The sequence below is a fragment of the Crocodylus porosus genome, unplaced genomic scaffold (genome assembly GCF_001723895.1).
Source record: "Crocodylus porosus isolate Cpor-Errol unplaced genomic scaffold, CroPor_comp1, whole genome shotgun sequence".
Taxonomy (NCBI): domain Eukaryota; kingdom Metazoa; phylum Chordata; order Crocodylia; family Crocodylidae; genus Crocodylus; species Crocodylus porosus.
The window spans coordinates 5312420-5329916 of NW_017728925.1; the positions used below are offsets into that span (position 1 = coordinate 5312420).

Below are 17497 nucleotides of genomic sequence, written 5' to 3' on the forward strand. Positions count from 1 at the left end.
GGGGGCTTGGGGGCGCGGTGTGGCTCTGGTGCTGTGATGTTGCATGTGGGCACACGTACTAACACGCCTGTCTGTGCCCCCGAGACCCCGATTCTCCGCTTGGCTCCCTCATGCTCCTGTCTGGTCAGCTTGGGGGGGAGGGGGTGCCGGAGCCCCTTAAAGTGCCATGTTGAACTCTGTGACCAGGAAGTCAATGTGGTCCTTTTCCTTCGTCTTAAAGGCCTCAGCAATGATGCGGGCAGCTTCCCGGTGCTCCTTCCCGTGCAGTGTCGTGCCATTTACCTCCAGGATCACGTGACCCACCTTCAGCTTCCCACAGTTATGGGCAGAGCCTCCTCGCTGCAGCGAGTTAGAGAAAAGGAAGATCTCATATATTGGAGCACGTGTTCCCCTCCCACTTCCCCCCTCATGCTTCATGAGGCCCCTCAGCCCAAGACTGAAATGCAGCCGCCTTTGCCTAGAACATTTTAGGACAGAGGGCTCCCCTTGCTCTGTCTGGCTTGGCTACTTAGACCAAGGTTTTTGAGGCCCAGACTCGCTCTCATTATGTCTAGCTCCTGCCACAACAGCCCTCTAATCTCAGCTGGGCTCTTCAGGCATTACTGTAATATGTGCAGGTGAGGACAACAGAGCTGATCAAGTGGCCTTATGGCAGCAGGGGTTCATGCACATGCTGGGTACTGGCTACATGTGACATTGCTGCCATCTGCATTCAGCGGCTCATCTGGGCTCAGCCCATGTCCGCCTGAATTCTCAGCTGTGATTACTTCTTAAATTGCAGCGAATGGTTGTTCACATGGTCTCAGTCCCACTCCCCTCCTGAGCCAAACACCAGACAGAGACGGGCCACAGTTCTGGCATTCCCCAGCTCTAGTGCAAAGTCATCCTCCAAATGCCAGTTGTCTATGGCAGATACTATTACTCACTCCTCTGTTTGCAACCCCACTGTTTCATTTGGGGGGCAAGGTGGCAATGTCCCTGCTAGCTACAGCCCCTGTCACTCCCCCCACCCAGGCATGTGAGACACAAATCCCCATGAAGATGAGATGGGCTGGGAGGGCTGTAAGCCAGCCAGCTGCTCAGAGATGGCAGAGAGGGTGGGTCCTGGTTGCATCCCTGTTAGAAGAGCCCAGCTCTGCATCCTATGAGACCTCTCAGAGTTTGGATGGAGGTGGTGTCCGCACCGAGTTATCCCTGCTCTTGGCTTGACCTACCTGGATGGTGACTATCCGGGGCAGAGGCTGCCGGGTGTTGGCTCCACCCTCGATGGCGATCCCCAAGGTGGGCGCACTCTTTGCCACTCGAATCAGACACGATGTGGGCTCACGGAGGCCGGGCTGGAATAGGGGAGATGCCAATGTGACTGATCAGGGCTGGGCCCCTTTTCTCCTTGCCCAGCACCAAGCCCAGCTCCCACCCAGCCAGGGCCCTCGTAAGCCAAGGGGACCTTACCCCATACAGGTTAACCCTTTCCTGGCTGAGGGCTGTGCCTGTACATGGCAGCTTGTAATGGCAGGAGCTCAGCCATGCCTCCATCTGTCTTCTCTGGCCTGCCTGGCCCAGCCCAGCCAGAGTGCGTGTTGTCTTGGCCAGGAAGCAGGGCGCTTGCTCTCTGCCTGGCCAACAAAGCCCTCCAGCCCTGTGGAGACTCCCAGCTGCAGAGATCAGGTATCCTCAGCCCTGCTTTCTCAGTCTGATGCTCCCTCCCCAATGGGCAGAGGAGGAGGATGTTCTGCAGGCCCGCAGTGCTCTGTGCATCTCTGCTAGGCGGAGAACATCCCATGGCCACCAACCCTGCCATGTCCCAGGTTGCTTTAGGCAGGAAGGACCACTCATGCCCTCTTTTGGCTGAGCCTGGCATTGCACCAGCCCCTTCATCTGCAACCCAAGAGCTGGGAGGGTGCCAGCCCCTGTAGCTGTGGCACATGGCTCCGTTCCATGCAGCCTGGCCCTCCCCTCAGCACTAGGTTGGGGTAAATCTCCCTGCCTGGGAGAGCCCTACTGGGTATCTGGGCCTCCCCGCTCTTCATAGATTTCATAGATTTCATAGACATTAGGGCTGGAAGGGACCTCGGGAGATCATCTTACCGGTTTAGAGGTCCGTTCTGCTGTCCCATCACTCCTTGGTGCCTCCTTGGGGCTTCGGCTTTTCACAGAGACCTGCTGCCTTCCCCTGTCCTTGCCACTGGCTTCGACCTCACCAATATCCACGCCGCTGTCCTCGCTGAGTGTCTGTCCGCTGTCTGACAGCTGGGAGAGTGTGGAGGCTGGGGGGACAGCAGGACAGGGGCTGTTAGCTGGAGGGAGACGGTAAGTGGTGGGCTCATATCCAGAGAGTCTCTTGCATGGAAAGCAGAGCTCCCAAGGGGTCTGCAAAGCAGCACTGATGCTGCACGACTCTTCCCTAGCCTGCACAGCTAGGAAGGAAAGTGAATCCTTGTTTCTGGGTAGCTGGGAGGACTTGTGGGAAGACTCTGCAGCTGGGATGGTCCCTAACAAACCCCAGCCCCCATAAAGCTTCTAGGTCTGCCTTAGAGAGGTGTCCTAGGCTGTGAATATGCTCAGGAGCAAGTGAAGACATGGGCAGCCCAGTATGGGTTGAGCACAGGGACCAACTGAACCAGGGCCCAGATCTTCAACGGCTTTTGGGGTTGTAGCTTCCTTTGGAGCCAGAAGGAGCCAGGCACCAAAATACTTCAGGGAAGCTGGGTTGACAGGCCAAGTTTTCAGACGAGCCAGATGTCCATGATGAGGCCCAGGTTATGAGCACCATGCACGTTGGGTGCTGAGCACCTGTGAAAATTTGGCCCTCTTTAGGACCAGAACTGGACCTGGATCCGACCCTGGGTGGAGGTAGGGGATAGATCCAGGTTTTCTTTTGAGGCCCAGCTACAGCACTGATCCAGTTTTGAAAGCCCATTCAGGCGTAACCAGAGGGTCTGCTCTGTTATCTCCTGGAGCACAGACGGGGTTGCCTCATGGCTTCTTTTCAGTCTGTACCTCAGTGAAGCTCTGAGGGAGGCAGGGCAGATTCAAACTCTCCTTTGGCACTTTCTGGGAAGCAAAGCAAAGTGGAGGGAGTTTCATACTGTCGGGGCTGGAACCACGGGTGAGAAACAGTGGCCTCTGGTTTGCTGAGCTGTGCTTACATTGCTCACCCTTCAGCTGGCAGTGCACCGAGCAGTTACCCAGCTTGCCCAGCATGTCAAGCAAACTGATTCAGAGCCATAATTTGCATATATTTGCATGCCTGTTACTGGCAGACAACGAACAAATGGCTAACCTTTGGGTATAAATCCTCACTAGGTATAAATCAGTAGTTTCAAATGCCCACACCCACTTCATCTTCCCTGCAGCGCCAGGGCTCAACAAAGGCCTCACAGTCTCTGGGCTACCACTGATGGGCCCTTTAGCATGGCACTGGGGAACCATGTCCCTCCAGTACACATGACTGCAGTACAAATACCTTGGTTTGAAATAGCTGGTATGTTGTGTGCAGCATTGCACTGCTCAGGGAGAAAGCCCTGTCTGGATGGGCTGGGGGACATTCAGTCCTTGCAGAGGGCTAGGTGTTGCATACACCATCAAAATAGTTATGATTTATGAGGCAGGCTGAGTGAAGCCCTTAGCCCATCTCTGCAAACTGTTAAGGATATGCCACCTCTGCTTACTGTCTGACTCCTCTGGGAACATGCAATCCTGTCTGTCTGAGCAGTCAAAGCCCTGATCATGTCTAAACAGTCCTAGCACTGCTGTCACCTGTTCTGGAGAGTCTCCACCCAGGAGTCCATCCATGCTAGTTCATTCATATCTTTACACAGGGGCTACCTTCTCCTCAGAGAAACAGAGCTCTGAGCATTTTCAAGAGCATTCATTGAAGGCAAACTATAGAGAAGAGGACTCCACGGACATCCCAGCAAGGTGCCCTAGGTGCTTCTTCATGCAATTACATACCAAGATACTGAGGTAAGTGACTGTCAGCTTCATGGCTCTTGTCCACCTTGCATGGGTATTTCCACAGGACCTACCATATCCCAAAGTCTCATCAGGCAAGGGACCCACTATGGAATATGGGGAGGGTTTCTGTGGGGACATCTCTTCTTTCTTGAGAGAGACCTTTCCAGGATATGCCAGAAGTCCATAAACCTCATGTGTGAAGTTCAGGGAGCTCAGGGAACTGGGAGAGAGTGCATGGATACTGGTTTGTGCAGGGAACAGGGCCATATCTGCATCATCCCAAAAGCCCCATCAAGCAGAGAGCTGCTGGAGGGACCTTTTGACATATACAGCCATGTGTAACTCCACTTAGAGCTGCCATTGGGCTTGAATGGGGGGCTCAGAAATGACAAGCCAGGTCCTTCTCAACCAAGCTGTCCTGGATGCCAGGCAAGCTAGAGGCAGCACTGGCTGGAGGCTAAAGCACTTGGAGAGCTGGACTCTGAGTAAGACAGTGCCACTGATCTGCTCTGTGACTTTGGGTATGTCACTCAACCTCTTCTTCCTTTTTCTCTCCAGCCCTTGTCTGTCTTGCCTACCACACTGTGACCTCTTACTACTGTGTGCATGTACAATGCCTACATAGTGGGGCCCTGATCTAATGATCTGATCTAATAATGATCAGAGCAAGTGTAATGGGCCAGGAGGTTTCACTTGGGTTTGGAAGAGGATTTATCTGCATCTGACTGTGGCCATAAAACCTTTTAGAAATGCCTGCAGCTGCCCAGGTATGGGATGCTACACAGAACCAAACAGAACAGGAAAAGCAAATTGCTCATCGCTCAGCCAGTGGCAAATTTGGCAGCTGCAACGTGATGCTTGTGCCGCATGAGGGCAGCAACTCCCTGCAGTGGGCTGGTTTCCAGAGCCCAAAGGACACTTGGGGTAGTCACAGGGGCTCTGCCTGGGGACGGCTGCAGGTGGACACGGGAAACCAACTGGGTATTTCCCTTCACTTCATCTCAGTAAACTGCTGCTGGGTGAACTCTAGGACAAGTTTTGGGCTGATTCCCATTCACATTAAAGCCACTTTAAACAGCTCTGGGATGAAGTGGACGATTACAGTGCAAATCAGCCCCAAAGAATCTGGGACAAGTGACAGAGAACGTCAGGACTGGACACGTGTCCAGGCACAGACTGCGTCCTGGGGACACTGCAGCCCCTCAAGGCAGATAAAGGGAGATCTGAGGAGGAATCAGTTGAATGCAGCCCAGCGTTGATCCACATGAGCCTATGTATGCCAAGATATGTATAACCTCTTTTATTTACCTCTTTGTTTCCTTCCTTTTCTCTTCCTCTCCCTCATCCTGCCCCCCCTCCTGCTTAAAAGGGACATTACCCATTAAATCTGGCCTCCAAATGTACCTTGTACCAAACAAGCCTCTCCCTCAGCTGCCATCAGCTGAAACAGGCCCAGGGTTATTTCCTGCTTCCTTTACAATTTCATCAGAAACAGATTTTATTAACTAGCTCAGGAAAACCCCCCACAAGGGACCGGTTGTAATCAACTGCCTAACACAGCTTGGTCTTTAACTAAAGGTCAAATAAAATTGTCTAGAAGAGGCTTTAAAGACTCAGCTGAAAGCAGGCAGGTAGGGTATACCCTGCTGTGAGAGCACTCTGCATGCTGAGCCATCAAAGCAACAGCAGCCAGGGACGCCCAGACATCAGGAGAACGGCTTCAGAATCAGGAGAGTGAAACAAACCCTTTGGCTGGTTTAACTTGCTTCTGGGTTTCTGGTCCTTTTGGTTTCAAATTTTCAATCTTGTCTCCATAACACTGGAAAAGGCCAGACATTCACTTGAAATCACCCTGAAGCCAGCACGTAATCACAAGCATCCAGGGCTGCCTGCAGATGTGCTGTGGGGCTGCTCTGACAGTGTGTCGGGCAAGACTCGATTAATCAAATGAGCTTTAGTTCATGCACCCCCGCCACCATTTTGAAGCAGCAGGATACTGATACAAGAGACACTGCAGCACTTTAATTAGAGGGGCTCCAGGAGCTGGCACTCCTGTGTCTATCCCTGTGCATACTGGATGCTGCCCAAACTCATCCTTTTTCTGAAGCTTAATTTAATTAACTAAGTCCATGAGCAGGGATGTGTCTGCAGATATAAGACTTGTCCTTCAAAGCCCTCCCTCCATATCTAGTTGCAACCTTTTCTTCCCTTCTAACTCTCTCATGTTTGAGGGGAAAACAAAGGATCTCCATTTCTTACAGCCCAGAATTCAACACCCCGATCCAGCTGCCTGAATAAGGTGGAGAAATAGCTCTAGGCCTTCCCATCAGGCCCTCAGGCTTTCAAAGTAAAGATATTTTCTTTGAAAAATAAATTTATAAATATAAAGATATTCTCTTTAAAATTTTAGATGTACACCTTGCTGGGGTCGTTTGACCTCAGTACTCTTTCCTGCCATGGCAGGGCGTCGGACTAGATGATCTACTCAGGTCCCTTCCGACCCTAGAAACTATGAAACTGTAAAACTATAATATTGGTACCAGCTCCCACTCTGAGATGCCTGCAGGTCACTCGCCCAGGATTGGTGGGAGGTTCCTGGGAAACAGACTAGCGTGAGGCTGGACATAAGACTGGACCTGCCAAGCTTCATTGCCATTGCCCAAATTAATAGCGCCAAAGCCCCGTCACCATTAGTGACCCGACTGTACCCCATGGCACTCAGTTCACGAGGAGAAGGCACCCACCTCTGGCTTGGGGCAGGGATCTCACTTCATTCACATCTGGCTCGCTGTTGGGTCGATGCACCTCCACCATGATGAAGTGCTGGTTGGCTGCAGACTGTGGGCTGCCCTTGTCTGGAGGAGGAGGGGCTGGGTGCGATGGTGGAGGAGGAGGGGAAGTGCTATTGGCAGGGCGGCTTTCGGGAGACGGGCTCTTCAACCTGGCTGGAGACTGAACTCTAGGGAAAGGGCCTATTGGGTGCTGGTTGACCAAGGACAAACGGGCATCCATTTGCCTCCTGGAGCTGGCAGTGGCAGAAGAAATGGTGGCGTAGATGGCGCTCAGGGACGAATCTTCAGTTGATGATGTGGCCACAGAGGAAGCCAAGCTGGCTGCGTCCTTTTCGGAGTGGCTGGGAGGAGGAGTTGGGTTTCGGGGGGCCATAAAGAAGAGGCCTGACTGAGAAGAATCAGAGGAAGGCCGCTTGAGCTTCTCTTTCGCTGCGTTTCTTTGCTGGGCTGTAGAAGAATCCAGTGCTTGAGGAACTGGTGGGGGCGGGGGCTTGAAATTGGGTGGTTCATCAGGGAAAGACGAAACATCATCCTGCCAGAAACCAGAACAGCACAGCCTTTAAAGCCCATCATAGTATAGGGACCCTAAAGATTGGCCTGTGGTACTTTGTAGCTCACAGCGCCCAGTACTTCACCCGGACTGTGGACACCTGGGCTAGAAGTTACTTCCTGAATTAAAAAGCAACTAGATCATGCTCTAGAGCAGTGTTTCTCAGCCCGTGGGTTGCGGCTCAAAAGCAGGTTGCAAGAATATACCAAAGTTTGTTATACAAACAAACTTTAAAAATGGATCAAGAAACTTTAAACATGGATTCTTCTTTAAAGGAGAAAAATGTGGGAAGCTGTGGCTTTTCCCTTGCAGACTGGCAGAGTTCCAGCTTGCAAGGGGCTGCTTGGGGCTCCTCCTGCCCCAAACACCCACCCCTCCCTTACACCCTGGGGGGCTGTGCCCTGGGGGCAGCAGGTCAGGAGTGAGGAGAATTGGGTCACGATTGAACACTGATGTTTACAAATGGGTCTTGGTACAAAAAAGGTTGAGAACCACTGGACTAGAGCATGAAAACCATTAGAGGATGGATCTGGGGTGTTTTCACTCTAGCTACTGGTAGCAGTGGGTGCAATTATACACTTGAATAAAACACTTATACACACAGGCCGAGTCCTTTCTTGAAGTTGTATTATGTTATTTGCTAGCCCCAGCCCCGTTCTGGTAAGTGCCACAAATCATGATATGGGAAATAATTAGAAACATAAGGAGACCAAATGTGATGCCTTCAGTCAGCTTTCAGCAGCTATGTCCAGCACTTGCTGGGGAGCGGGGAAAGGCAGGGTATCTTACCAGGGAAATGTCTGGCAGGGCATTGATGCTGCTCTGGACCCCGTCTCCACTTCCTTCCAGGTCTGATGTATTCTAGAAGCACAGTGGAAAGGCAGACAGTCTGGTCACTGCACTGTGCAGGGACTCAAGGCAAAGCAGAGGCACTAGCATGGCAGGGAGCCTGTCAACAGGACTAGGGGGTGTTTAAAAACCTTTGGTCAGGTGGCAACGGTCTCAGCAAATGGAGGTTTGAATATCAATGCAGAAGGTTTGTCTATATGAAAAGCTTCTCTTGCATTACAGGAAACACAAACACAACAGACAAGGAAAAGCAAATAGGAATTGTGGCTGAGGGAAACACAGAATGCAAAGCAAAGGAGTGGGTGCAAACAAATGCAAGTGATGTGGGGCATGCATGTCTCTGTATGTGGCCAGCCCTCACTTTCCATCGAGAATCTCACCTTCACTGGGAAGAAATCATTCTGTATCTTTCAACCACATCCACCCTTTCCTTTCCATTACCCTCACGCCATTCTCTGGAGAAACACCGTTTCAGAGGCACACCCACTGCAGCCCCCAGTCCCTGGTGCCTTTGATCCCCTTCCTGTGCTCAGCCAAGCCACTTGAAGGAGTGATCCAATCACATTTTCACATTTTCACCTTCTTAGGCAGGGAGGACTTCTGTTCTTTGTGAATACTGAAAGAGTTAAATGCAGATCCCCCTGAAAACCTCCCTGACACCAAATCAGCTCAGATAGTCTCAGATGTGAAAGAATGCCAGATGTTTCTTTTTCCTTTTTCCCCCCCCCCAATATAATTATAGTCAAAATGTCATTAGAAAATGTCAAAATACAGCCTGGAACATGTCAACACCATCAGCAGAGCCTGAGAAATTAGCAAAAAATTAAATTAGTTTGTCACTCTCACTCTGTAGGGGGGAGGGAGGCTGTCAATCAGGAGGAGGTTTGGAGATGGATATTATCAGCCAGCAGAGACAGGCACCAAGTGGTGAATGCGTGGCTCATTAAAGCTGGGAATTTGTGAAAATGTCATTTCCAGGCATGGCAGGAGTGACTCTGTATGGGGACACAGCTGCTAGGGGGCAGTGGAAGGGAGACAGGGGCCTTGACAACACCTGGAATCCAGAACATGGGTGAATCCCCTGGGGTGCGGAGTCCATCCCAACAAGGGACATAACCTTCTTTCCCAAAGCAAGCTCCATTAGTTTACCACCATTGTCAACTTGAGTAGAGCAGCCCTCCATGGTTAAATAAGAATTAGGGCGTTAGCACTCTCTTGTGTCTGGATTCTCACTGACCTTGTTGCTTGTGAGTGTGAACTTGGGTCCTACTGCTTAGGAGTTTTATTCACGTCGCAGGCTGGGAGTGAGGTTCTGGCAACTGTACCCTCTTCTTGTACTCACAGGCTTGGAGTTGAATCCTGGCACTAATAGCCTGCAATGTGCAAAGCCCCCATTCCTGGTGAGTGTGACTTGCAAAACCAGTGCTCCTTTCTGTGCAGGAGCCTGTGCTGTCTCAGGTAAAAAATGTCCAGCTGACCTTGGTTACATTGACATTGTTTAGAAAAGTCAGCAAAAGTTAAAGATAGAATGACCACATTGGTGTGACCATAACAGCGCTCTTAATATCACCCAGGGGCTCTGTTAAGATGGTGTCTTGTGAATAGAAAGAAGATGGGACTGGAAATCAGAACCTAGGGTTTTGCAGTGTTTGCTACTTTGGTGAGGCAATTTGTCATCGACTCCAGGGGGCTGAAAGGAGTGGGCTTTGCTGTCTACCACCCAGTCATGTTTGGGGACCACATCATGCATTTTCACTCTCCTGGGCCTTCTGATCCTAATTATACTAAACCAGAGAGAGAGAGAGAGAGAGAGAGAGAGAGAGAGAGAGAGACAGAGAGAGAGAGACAGAGAGAGAGAGAGAGAGAGAGACCTAGCTGACATCCCCATCTCCAGCACCTTCAGAGGAGTCCTGTGTGGAATGGGAGACTCTGGTTCTCTTCCTTGTGTGCCCTTTTCTTCCTCAATCTTATTTCTCTATTTTCTTTTCTCTCTTCTTTTGCCCTCTGTTACATAACAATCTTGCTTAGGGACCTAGACTGTTTCTTTTGCAGCATTCTTATGAGCTAAAGACCAGAAAAGCAAATAAAAGCAGTGACTTGAAGAGCCCAACACTAGTAGAAGTTTGCCTGGACTCAGAGCGATAAGACCATATAACGGCCTTGCTTCAGCAGTCAGGGGCAGAAAGAGATGCTTCAGTTTTAATCTTTGCTGTTCTCTCCTCTCCTCTTTTGAAGGTGATTGTTTTATCTGAGGAAAAGCAAGACAGGAGTTTAATATCAGCCAGAACAATAGCTCCAGTCCATTCAACTACCTTCCCCTTTTTTTCAGAGAGAAGGACAGTTGCCATTTCCAATGCAATGGGAAGGACTGTCACACAGGAGTTTGTTCTTATCCAAATCTCTACAGATAAAGGGGAAGGGAATGAGAGATACCCTTAACATGAAAGCCTTGCTTAATACTCTGCTTTTCAAACACTTTCATGCTTTTCTTGGCTTCTCTCTTCTCTTCCTGTATCTTTAATGAAAGGTTAGAGCTATTCTGAGCAGGGCTGAGCAGGCCCAGGGCTCTGGCCCCAGAACTTGGAGCCTGGGAGGGCTGTGCTGCGGCGAGCTTGACTTTTGACTCTCTAGGCCAGCGATTCTCAGGCAAGGTGCCCCGGCACCCTAGGTGCCAAGAGATCCTTTGAAGGGTGATGCAGGTTTTTGCTCAATATTAGAGCTGCTATGTGTGTGAACACCAACACATGATTTAAAAGATAAACTTAGAGGTTTCAAATAGGGATCTGTATTGTCCTAAACATTTCTGACCTGTTCTGATTGTTCTCAGTTCTTTGTAACAGAAGGATTGATCTGGTATTTTCCCATAGTCAAAAAGCAAGCAAAAGTTAGCAGCTGGTATTTCCTGACCTAGGCCTTAAGTCAAACCAGGTTGAGCACCACTGGTCTAGGCCTAACTGATGCCACTGAAATTAGTGAGTTATGACCCCACTGCGCTGGTATGCTGTGAGCATGAATCTTGCACCAGCACACAATTGGAGGATTTTTTCTATGCGCAAGTGTTGACTCGCTGTTTGATTTTATAAACTGTCTGTGATTTTCTGTTTCACAATTGTCTCCACATGCTACTCCCACCTGCTATGAGGACAGAAAGAGAAACAGGAGCCATTCCCCAATGACAAGCTTCCCATGAAAGACTGCAAACGTCTGCAAAAATGTTGCCCAGGAAGAACAAAAGGTTGAAGGAAGTGCATCTTCACACATCCATTTTGGGGCAGGGTGACCACCTGTCCCTAATGGGGCAAGACAGTCCCAAAATGTGAATGTCAAGTCCCGGTCCCAGGCTGAATGACCCCGGGTCAGCATTTGTCCCAGCTTCCCAGTATTGGGCAGGTATCTGGTTTTTCTCTTCACTGTGGAAAAACACAGGCAATGGCAGAGTTCCAGCCTGCAAAGATGCCGGGCATGAACGACTCATGCCCCCGGCGGCTGAGGGGGCACAGTGGCAGTAGGAACATGGTGGTGGTGGGAGGAGCACGGCAGCAGTAAGCGGGGGAGCTCCCACAGATACCGCTGTCGCCGGCAAGGAGGCAAGCGCTGACCAAGGGTTGGCAACCACCTGCAGCTGTTGCTGGCAGTGGCAGTGGCAGCCAGCAGGGATCGTGGACCGCCTGCAGATGCCACCAGTGGTGTCAGTGGTGGGGTGGCGAGCAGTGACTGTCCGCAAGTGCCCACACTGCTGACAGTGTGGATGGCATCTTTTTGCAGTGGGTGCACTGCCACACTCAGGGAGTGCACGTGCACTCACACCCCCCCCTATGCATCACCCCTGCTGCTGGGGGCTGGGGGAGCAGGATGCAGGGAGTGCCACATGCATGTGTGCACACATGGCTGGGCACACAGCCAGGCAGCGGTGGGGAGCAGCCCTCTGCAGGTAAGTTTATTGGGGGGAACAGACTGAGGCCCCCACGGTGAGGAAGAGAGTGGGACAGGAGAAGGAGCTGGGGCTGGAGGTGCTGCCCAGCTGGGGTGGTGCATGGGGCCCAGTGCCCAGGCAGGATGGAGCCTTGAGTGGCTCATCTGGGAGGTGGTTGGGTGGGGCAGCTCCCTGCCACTGTGTGCACTCCCAGGGAGGGAGGCATGGGAGGGCACATGCCCCACAGATTTGTGCACAGGGTCAGGGAGGACACGGGCTCCCCACCTTGCTGCCCTCCCCTGGGGCTGCCAGAAGCCCTGTATTGGCTGCACCACCATGGCAAGGCGTTCCTTGCCCACCTGGCAGCAGTGGGGGAGGCAGCATGGAGTTGTGTCCCCACTGCTGCCAGGTGGACAGGGGGTGCCTCATCATGGTGATGCAGCCTGTGGGTACCCAGTGGGAGGGCAGCAGGGCAGGGAGCCCTGAGCCTGCAGCGAGCAGCCCACATCCTCCCTTGACACTGACTCCTCTGGGCTCTGCTCTGGCCCTGCCGGGGGGGAAAAGGAGGGGGTGGGGAGGAAGGCATGTCTCCCACCTTTCAATTTTGAAAAGGTAGCCGCCCTATTTGGGAAGCCTGCTGATTCAGAAGCTACAGAGAGCAGGGCAAGTGGATACGCCAACTTGAAGGAATCAGGGCTGCAGCTCCACACACATTGGTCTCATCAGCCCAGAAAGATCAAACCACATTCAGTTCTGGTGCCCCAAAATGTTCCTATCCATAGTGAACTTGATTCTGTCTTTGCCAACCACCTAGATTCACACTGGCAGCCTGTGAGTACAATGAGAAGAAGAAGATCACCGATCCCAGGATTCATAGTCAGCAACAACGTCCCAACCTGGTAAGACGTGGTGCAGAGATAAGAGTCTCTTAAGAAATGTCCCATAAACAAACAAATTGAATGTTCCTTTCATCTCCGTGGGAACATCTTATTATCAGGGCAGTGGTATTTAGACAAAACTGTTAGACAGAGCCTGCTTCAGTAGAAATAAGGCCACTAAAACTGTTCCTATTTAGACTGATCGCACCCTCCACAATTAAGCCAACAACTAGGCTGTTAAAATCTTTAGTAACTTCTGATCTGGAGAGTCTGTTGCTGATGATATCAAACATATTTCATTTCTTTCCCATTAAGGAGGATGTTTGTTCATTTGCACTGGAGTCGGCTGGGTACTATTTATATTTAACTGCATGTTATTTGTTGTTGGCTAAACAACTGATTAGCTTGAAACTATAGTACATCTGCATTTCCTCATCTGCTGGAACTTCCTCCAATGTCTATGAAATGTTAGATCCCCAAAGAGATGTAAAAGACAATTAAACACATTGGATGTAGTCAAGCCATTTAAGGAAAGTGTTTGGGTTGCTGGGTTTTTTTTCATTATTATTATCTTTGTGGCTTTGGGCCTAGTAATAGGACTCAGCGGAGGATGGGAAAATGAAAGGAAATGATTTGCTTGGAGAACAATGGGAAAAATATTGGCATGAGAGATCATTCCACAGACTGAGATTTGGGAGTGGGGCTTAAGGGGTTGGGGGTGCAGGTGGTGTTTTCCTTGATCCTTCTGGTTTCAGTTTACGGGCTGAGGGGGGAGAGGAGGATACAGGTAGTGAACCAAAGACTGCGGTGCTGGTGTCTTCGGGAAGGCTTTGGCTTCCATGACCACAGCCCGCTCTTTGGCGAGAGAGGCAGCGAACTGCTGGGAAGGGATGGCCTCCACCTCTCCCCCCTGGGGAGGAGGCTCTTCTCAGCCAGACTGGCTGACCTGCTCCATCAGGCCTTAAACTAAGGCCGTTGGGGGCCGGGGGGACTACCGCCACTGCTGGCCCACTGAGCAACCCTTGCAAAGTCAGCAGGCCAAGGCACTTAAGGGAGCCCACCCCTGCCCCAGCCCTAGAGCAAGCTGCAGGCAAGGCAAGGGCCCCCAAGGGGACACTTGCCTGTCTGTACACAAATGCCAGGAGCTTGGGGAATAGACAGGAGAAACTTGTCCTCTTGCTTAACACAAAGAATTACGATGTCATAGGGATAATGGAGACCTGGTGGGACTCCACCCATGACTGGACCATGGGTATAGATGGCTATACCCTGTACAGGAGGAATCGAGTGGACAAAAGGGGCAGAGGTGTAGCTCTTTATGTCAAGGAGAACTATGCATCCCTACAAGCTGACATGGGCACCTAGGGTGGACAACTAGAGACACTTTGGGTTAAAATCTGTGGGGAACACAGCACAGGAGATACAATGGTGGGAGTCTACTACAGACCTTCCTCCCAGAGCCAAGAGATTGACCAGGAGTTTGCCAGGAAATTGGCTGAGGCCACATGCTCCTGGTGCATGGTGGTCATGGGGGACTTCAACTACTCAGACATCTCGTGGGATGATCACTTGGCCAAATCCAAATGTTTGCAAAGCTTTCTCACATGCGTGGATGAGCTCTTTCTGACGCAAGAAGTCTACAGGCCAACAAGAAGCAAAGCGCTGATTGACTTGGTACTGGCAACCAGGGGAAACCTAATCAGTGGCCTAACGACAGAAGGGAAGCTGGGTGACAGCGACCATGAGCTGATCACCTTTACCAGCCGCCAAAAAGCTGTCAAGTCAGTCAGCAGTACAGAGGTCCTTGACTTCAGGAGGGCTGACTTTGACAAGCTCAGGAGACTTGTCGGTGAGGCCCTAAGGGACCACGACCCCAAAGGGAGGGGAGTCCAGGAAGAGTAGTTGCTCCTCAAGGGAGCGATCCTCAATGCTCAAGCTAAGGCTATTCCATCTTGGAAGAAAGGCAGCAAGAAAGCACAGCAGCCCCCCTGGCTCTCCAGAGAACTGGCAATCCTCCTGCATCTAAAAAGACAGACCTACAAAGGATGGAGGATGGGATCCACCTCCAAGGAGGAATACTCTGCATTGGTCTGGACCTGCAGGGAGCAAACCAGGAAAGCCAAGAGTGGCAGGGCAGCCTTAGGGGTGCCGTGACCTCCCCTAGTGCCCCTACTTACCGTGCCAAATCCAGTTTAAATGCACCCTCTTTATCTCACCCGCCACGTCTTTGATGTTAATATGTTCAAGGGAGGCTGCCTTTCTATCCTCTTTGGCACGGTGCCTGGATGTATCCTGGCTCAGTCTAACCACCCGGTGCACTCTGACCTTTGGGCTGCACATGAGTCCCACAGTCACCCATGCCCTTACGGGTCCCCGGACTCGTCTCCGTGCCCGCCTGTCTTGCCTCACTGCTCTCGCTCGCACTGGGGCCTGTCTCCCGTGGCTCTCGCCCGCACCGGGGCCTTGCCTCTGTACCATCGCCCTCCCTGAGGCCTTGCCTCTGTACCATCGCCCTCCCTGAGGCCTTGCCTCTGTACCATCGCCCTCCCTGGGGCCTTGCAGCTCTTGCCGTCTGCACCGGGGCCTGCCTTGCCCCACGGGCCTCGCAGCCCTCACTGGGGTCTGTCTCCCCATGGGCCTGCCTCTATATTATTGCCTGCGCTGGGGCCTATTTCTTATGCCGTCACCCCCAACCAGGGCCTGCGCCCCGTGCTCTTGCCCCCAACCGGAGCTTGCGCCTCGCCTCGCGATTCCCGCAGCCCACACTGGGGCTTGCTTCTCTACTGTCGCCTGCACTGGGGCCTTGCTCGCGCTTCTCGCAAATCGGGGCTCAGGCGGCCTTGGCCTTACCTGGCCCCCAGACCCCCTTCTCGGGTCTTATGCCCCACTGGGGCTTCTTGCGTGCGCCCACACTGAGCTCGTCCCGATGCTGCCCGCACTGGAGCCGGGGTCGGGACACCCCAAAACGCAGCGCCACTCTCCGACGCTAGGAACCCCCCCCCCGCTGGGGAGCTCCTATGAGGCCTCCTCCAGCCCCTACAGCCTCGCCCGGTCCTCCGGTGTACACAACAACCACAAAACAAAAAACCTCACACTCCTGTGTTATAGCATAAATTCCAAGCCCACTGGCTATCCATAGCTCCATTCATATCCCTACCAGGGTTTTCCTCCACCCAGCATCATTGGGCTGACGCTGCTCAGACCATCAGGCTTCTCTGTTATGTTCTGCTCTGCTTGCTCCAACAGAGCTCCCGCTTCTTCAGCTGCCAGAGGGGAACTGACCTCTGGCCTCAACCTAGCTTGTTTATGAAGGCCAGGCCCTGCCCCCTTCCAGTCAGCTGACCAGACTGGTTGTCTTGGCAACCCGTACCTGTGCTGCCCTGGTGACTGGCAGCTGAGCCCATTTTACTGTTGTCAGTAGCAGGCACCTTAGTGCCCTGCTACACCAAGGCTGCGACGGAACTCCAACTGGCCACAAATATCAAGGGCAATAAAAAGTCCTTTTTTAGATATGTGGGGCGCTGGAGGAAAAGCAAAGGCAACACTGGACCCCTGCTAAACCAAAAGGGGGAACTGATGACCAATGCCCAGGAAAAAGCCAACTTGTGAAAGACTAGCGCAAAGTACCCATTTAGCAAGTCCCATGGGATGCCCCTGCCCATTACAGAACAGGGACGCCTAAGTGAGGGTGGTTCCTTGCCCTCCATCAATGCCGACCTTGTGAAGGAACAGCGTGAGAGGCTGGACACCTTCAAGTCAGCCGGCCCTGACAATCTATACCCCAGGGTACTCAAGGAGCTGGCGAGCATCATAGCCCAGCCCCTGGCACGGATCTTCAAGAACTCCTGGCGCTCTGGTGAAGTGCCTGAAGATTGGAAGAAGGCCAATGTGGTGCCTGTCTTCAAGAAAGGGAGGAAAGTGGATCCAGCAAATTATAGGCCCATCAGCCTGACCTCTATCTTGGGGAAGGTCTTAGAAAAAAAACATCAAGGAGGCCATCCTTAATGGACTGGCCAATGGCAGCAACCTGAGGGATAACCAGCATGGGTTTGTTGTGGGTAGGTCTTGCTTGACCAATCTTATTTCCTTTTACGACCAGGTGACCTATCACCTGGACAATTGGGAAGAGATTGATGTCATATATCTCGACTTTAAAAAAGCCTTCGATCTGGTATCCCATGATCACCTTGTGGCAAAACTGGCCAACTGCAGCCTTGGCTTCACCATGATCTGCTGGCTGGGGAATTGGCTCCGTGGTTGGACCCAGAGGGTGGTTGACGGAAGTCAATCATCATGGTGCCCTGTGACTAGTGGGGTCCCCCAAGGCTCTGTCCTTGGACCCGTATTGTTCAACATCTTCATTAATGATGTCGACACTGGAGTCAGAAGCAGACTGACCAAGTTCGCTGATGATCTCAAACTTCAGGGTAAAGCATCCACAATTGAGGACAGGGCAGTAATCCAGGCCGACCTTGACAGGCTCAGTAAATGGGCGGATGAGAACCTGATGGTGTTTAACACCGAAAAATGCAAGGTTCTCCACCTGGGGAGGAAAAAC

General features: G+C 51.9%; 1 protein-coding gene across 2 annotated transcripts in view; it reads right to left on the reverse strand.

Annotated features, from left to right (window-relative positions):
• Positions 1–17497, reverse strand: part of WHRN (whirlin) — a 108318-nt gene continuing 90821 nt past the window's right edge. For both annotated transcript variants that reach the window (XM_019540628.1, XM_019540627.1), the window contains 5 exons: positions 8089–8160; positions 6702–7281; positions 2089–2267; positions 1215–1337; positions 1–339 (listed from right to left, as the gene is read on the reverse strand). In XM_019540628.1, the coding sequence (XP_019396173.1) occupies positions 157–339; positions 1215–1337; positions 2089–2267; positions 6702–7281; positions 8089–8160 (1137 nt within the window). In that variant the 3' untranslated portion in view covers positions 1–156. The remainder of the gene's footprint in view (positions 340–1214; positions 1338–2088; positions 2268–6701; positions 7282–8088; positions 8161–17497) is intronic.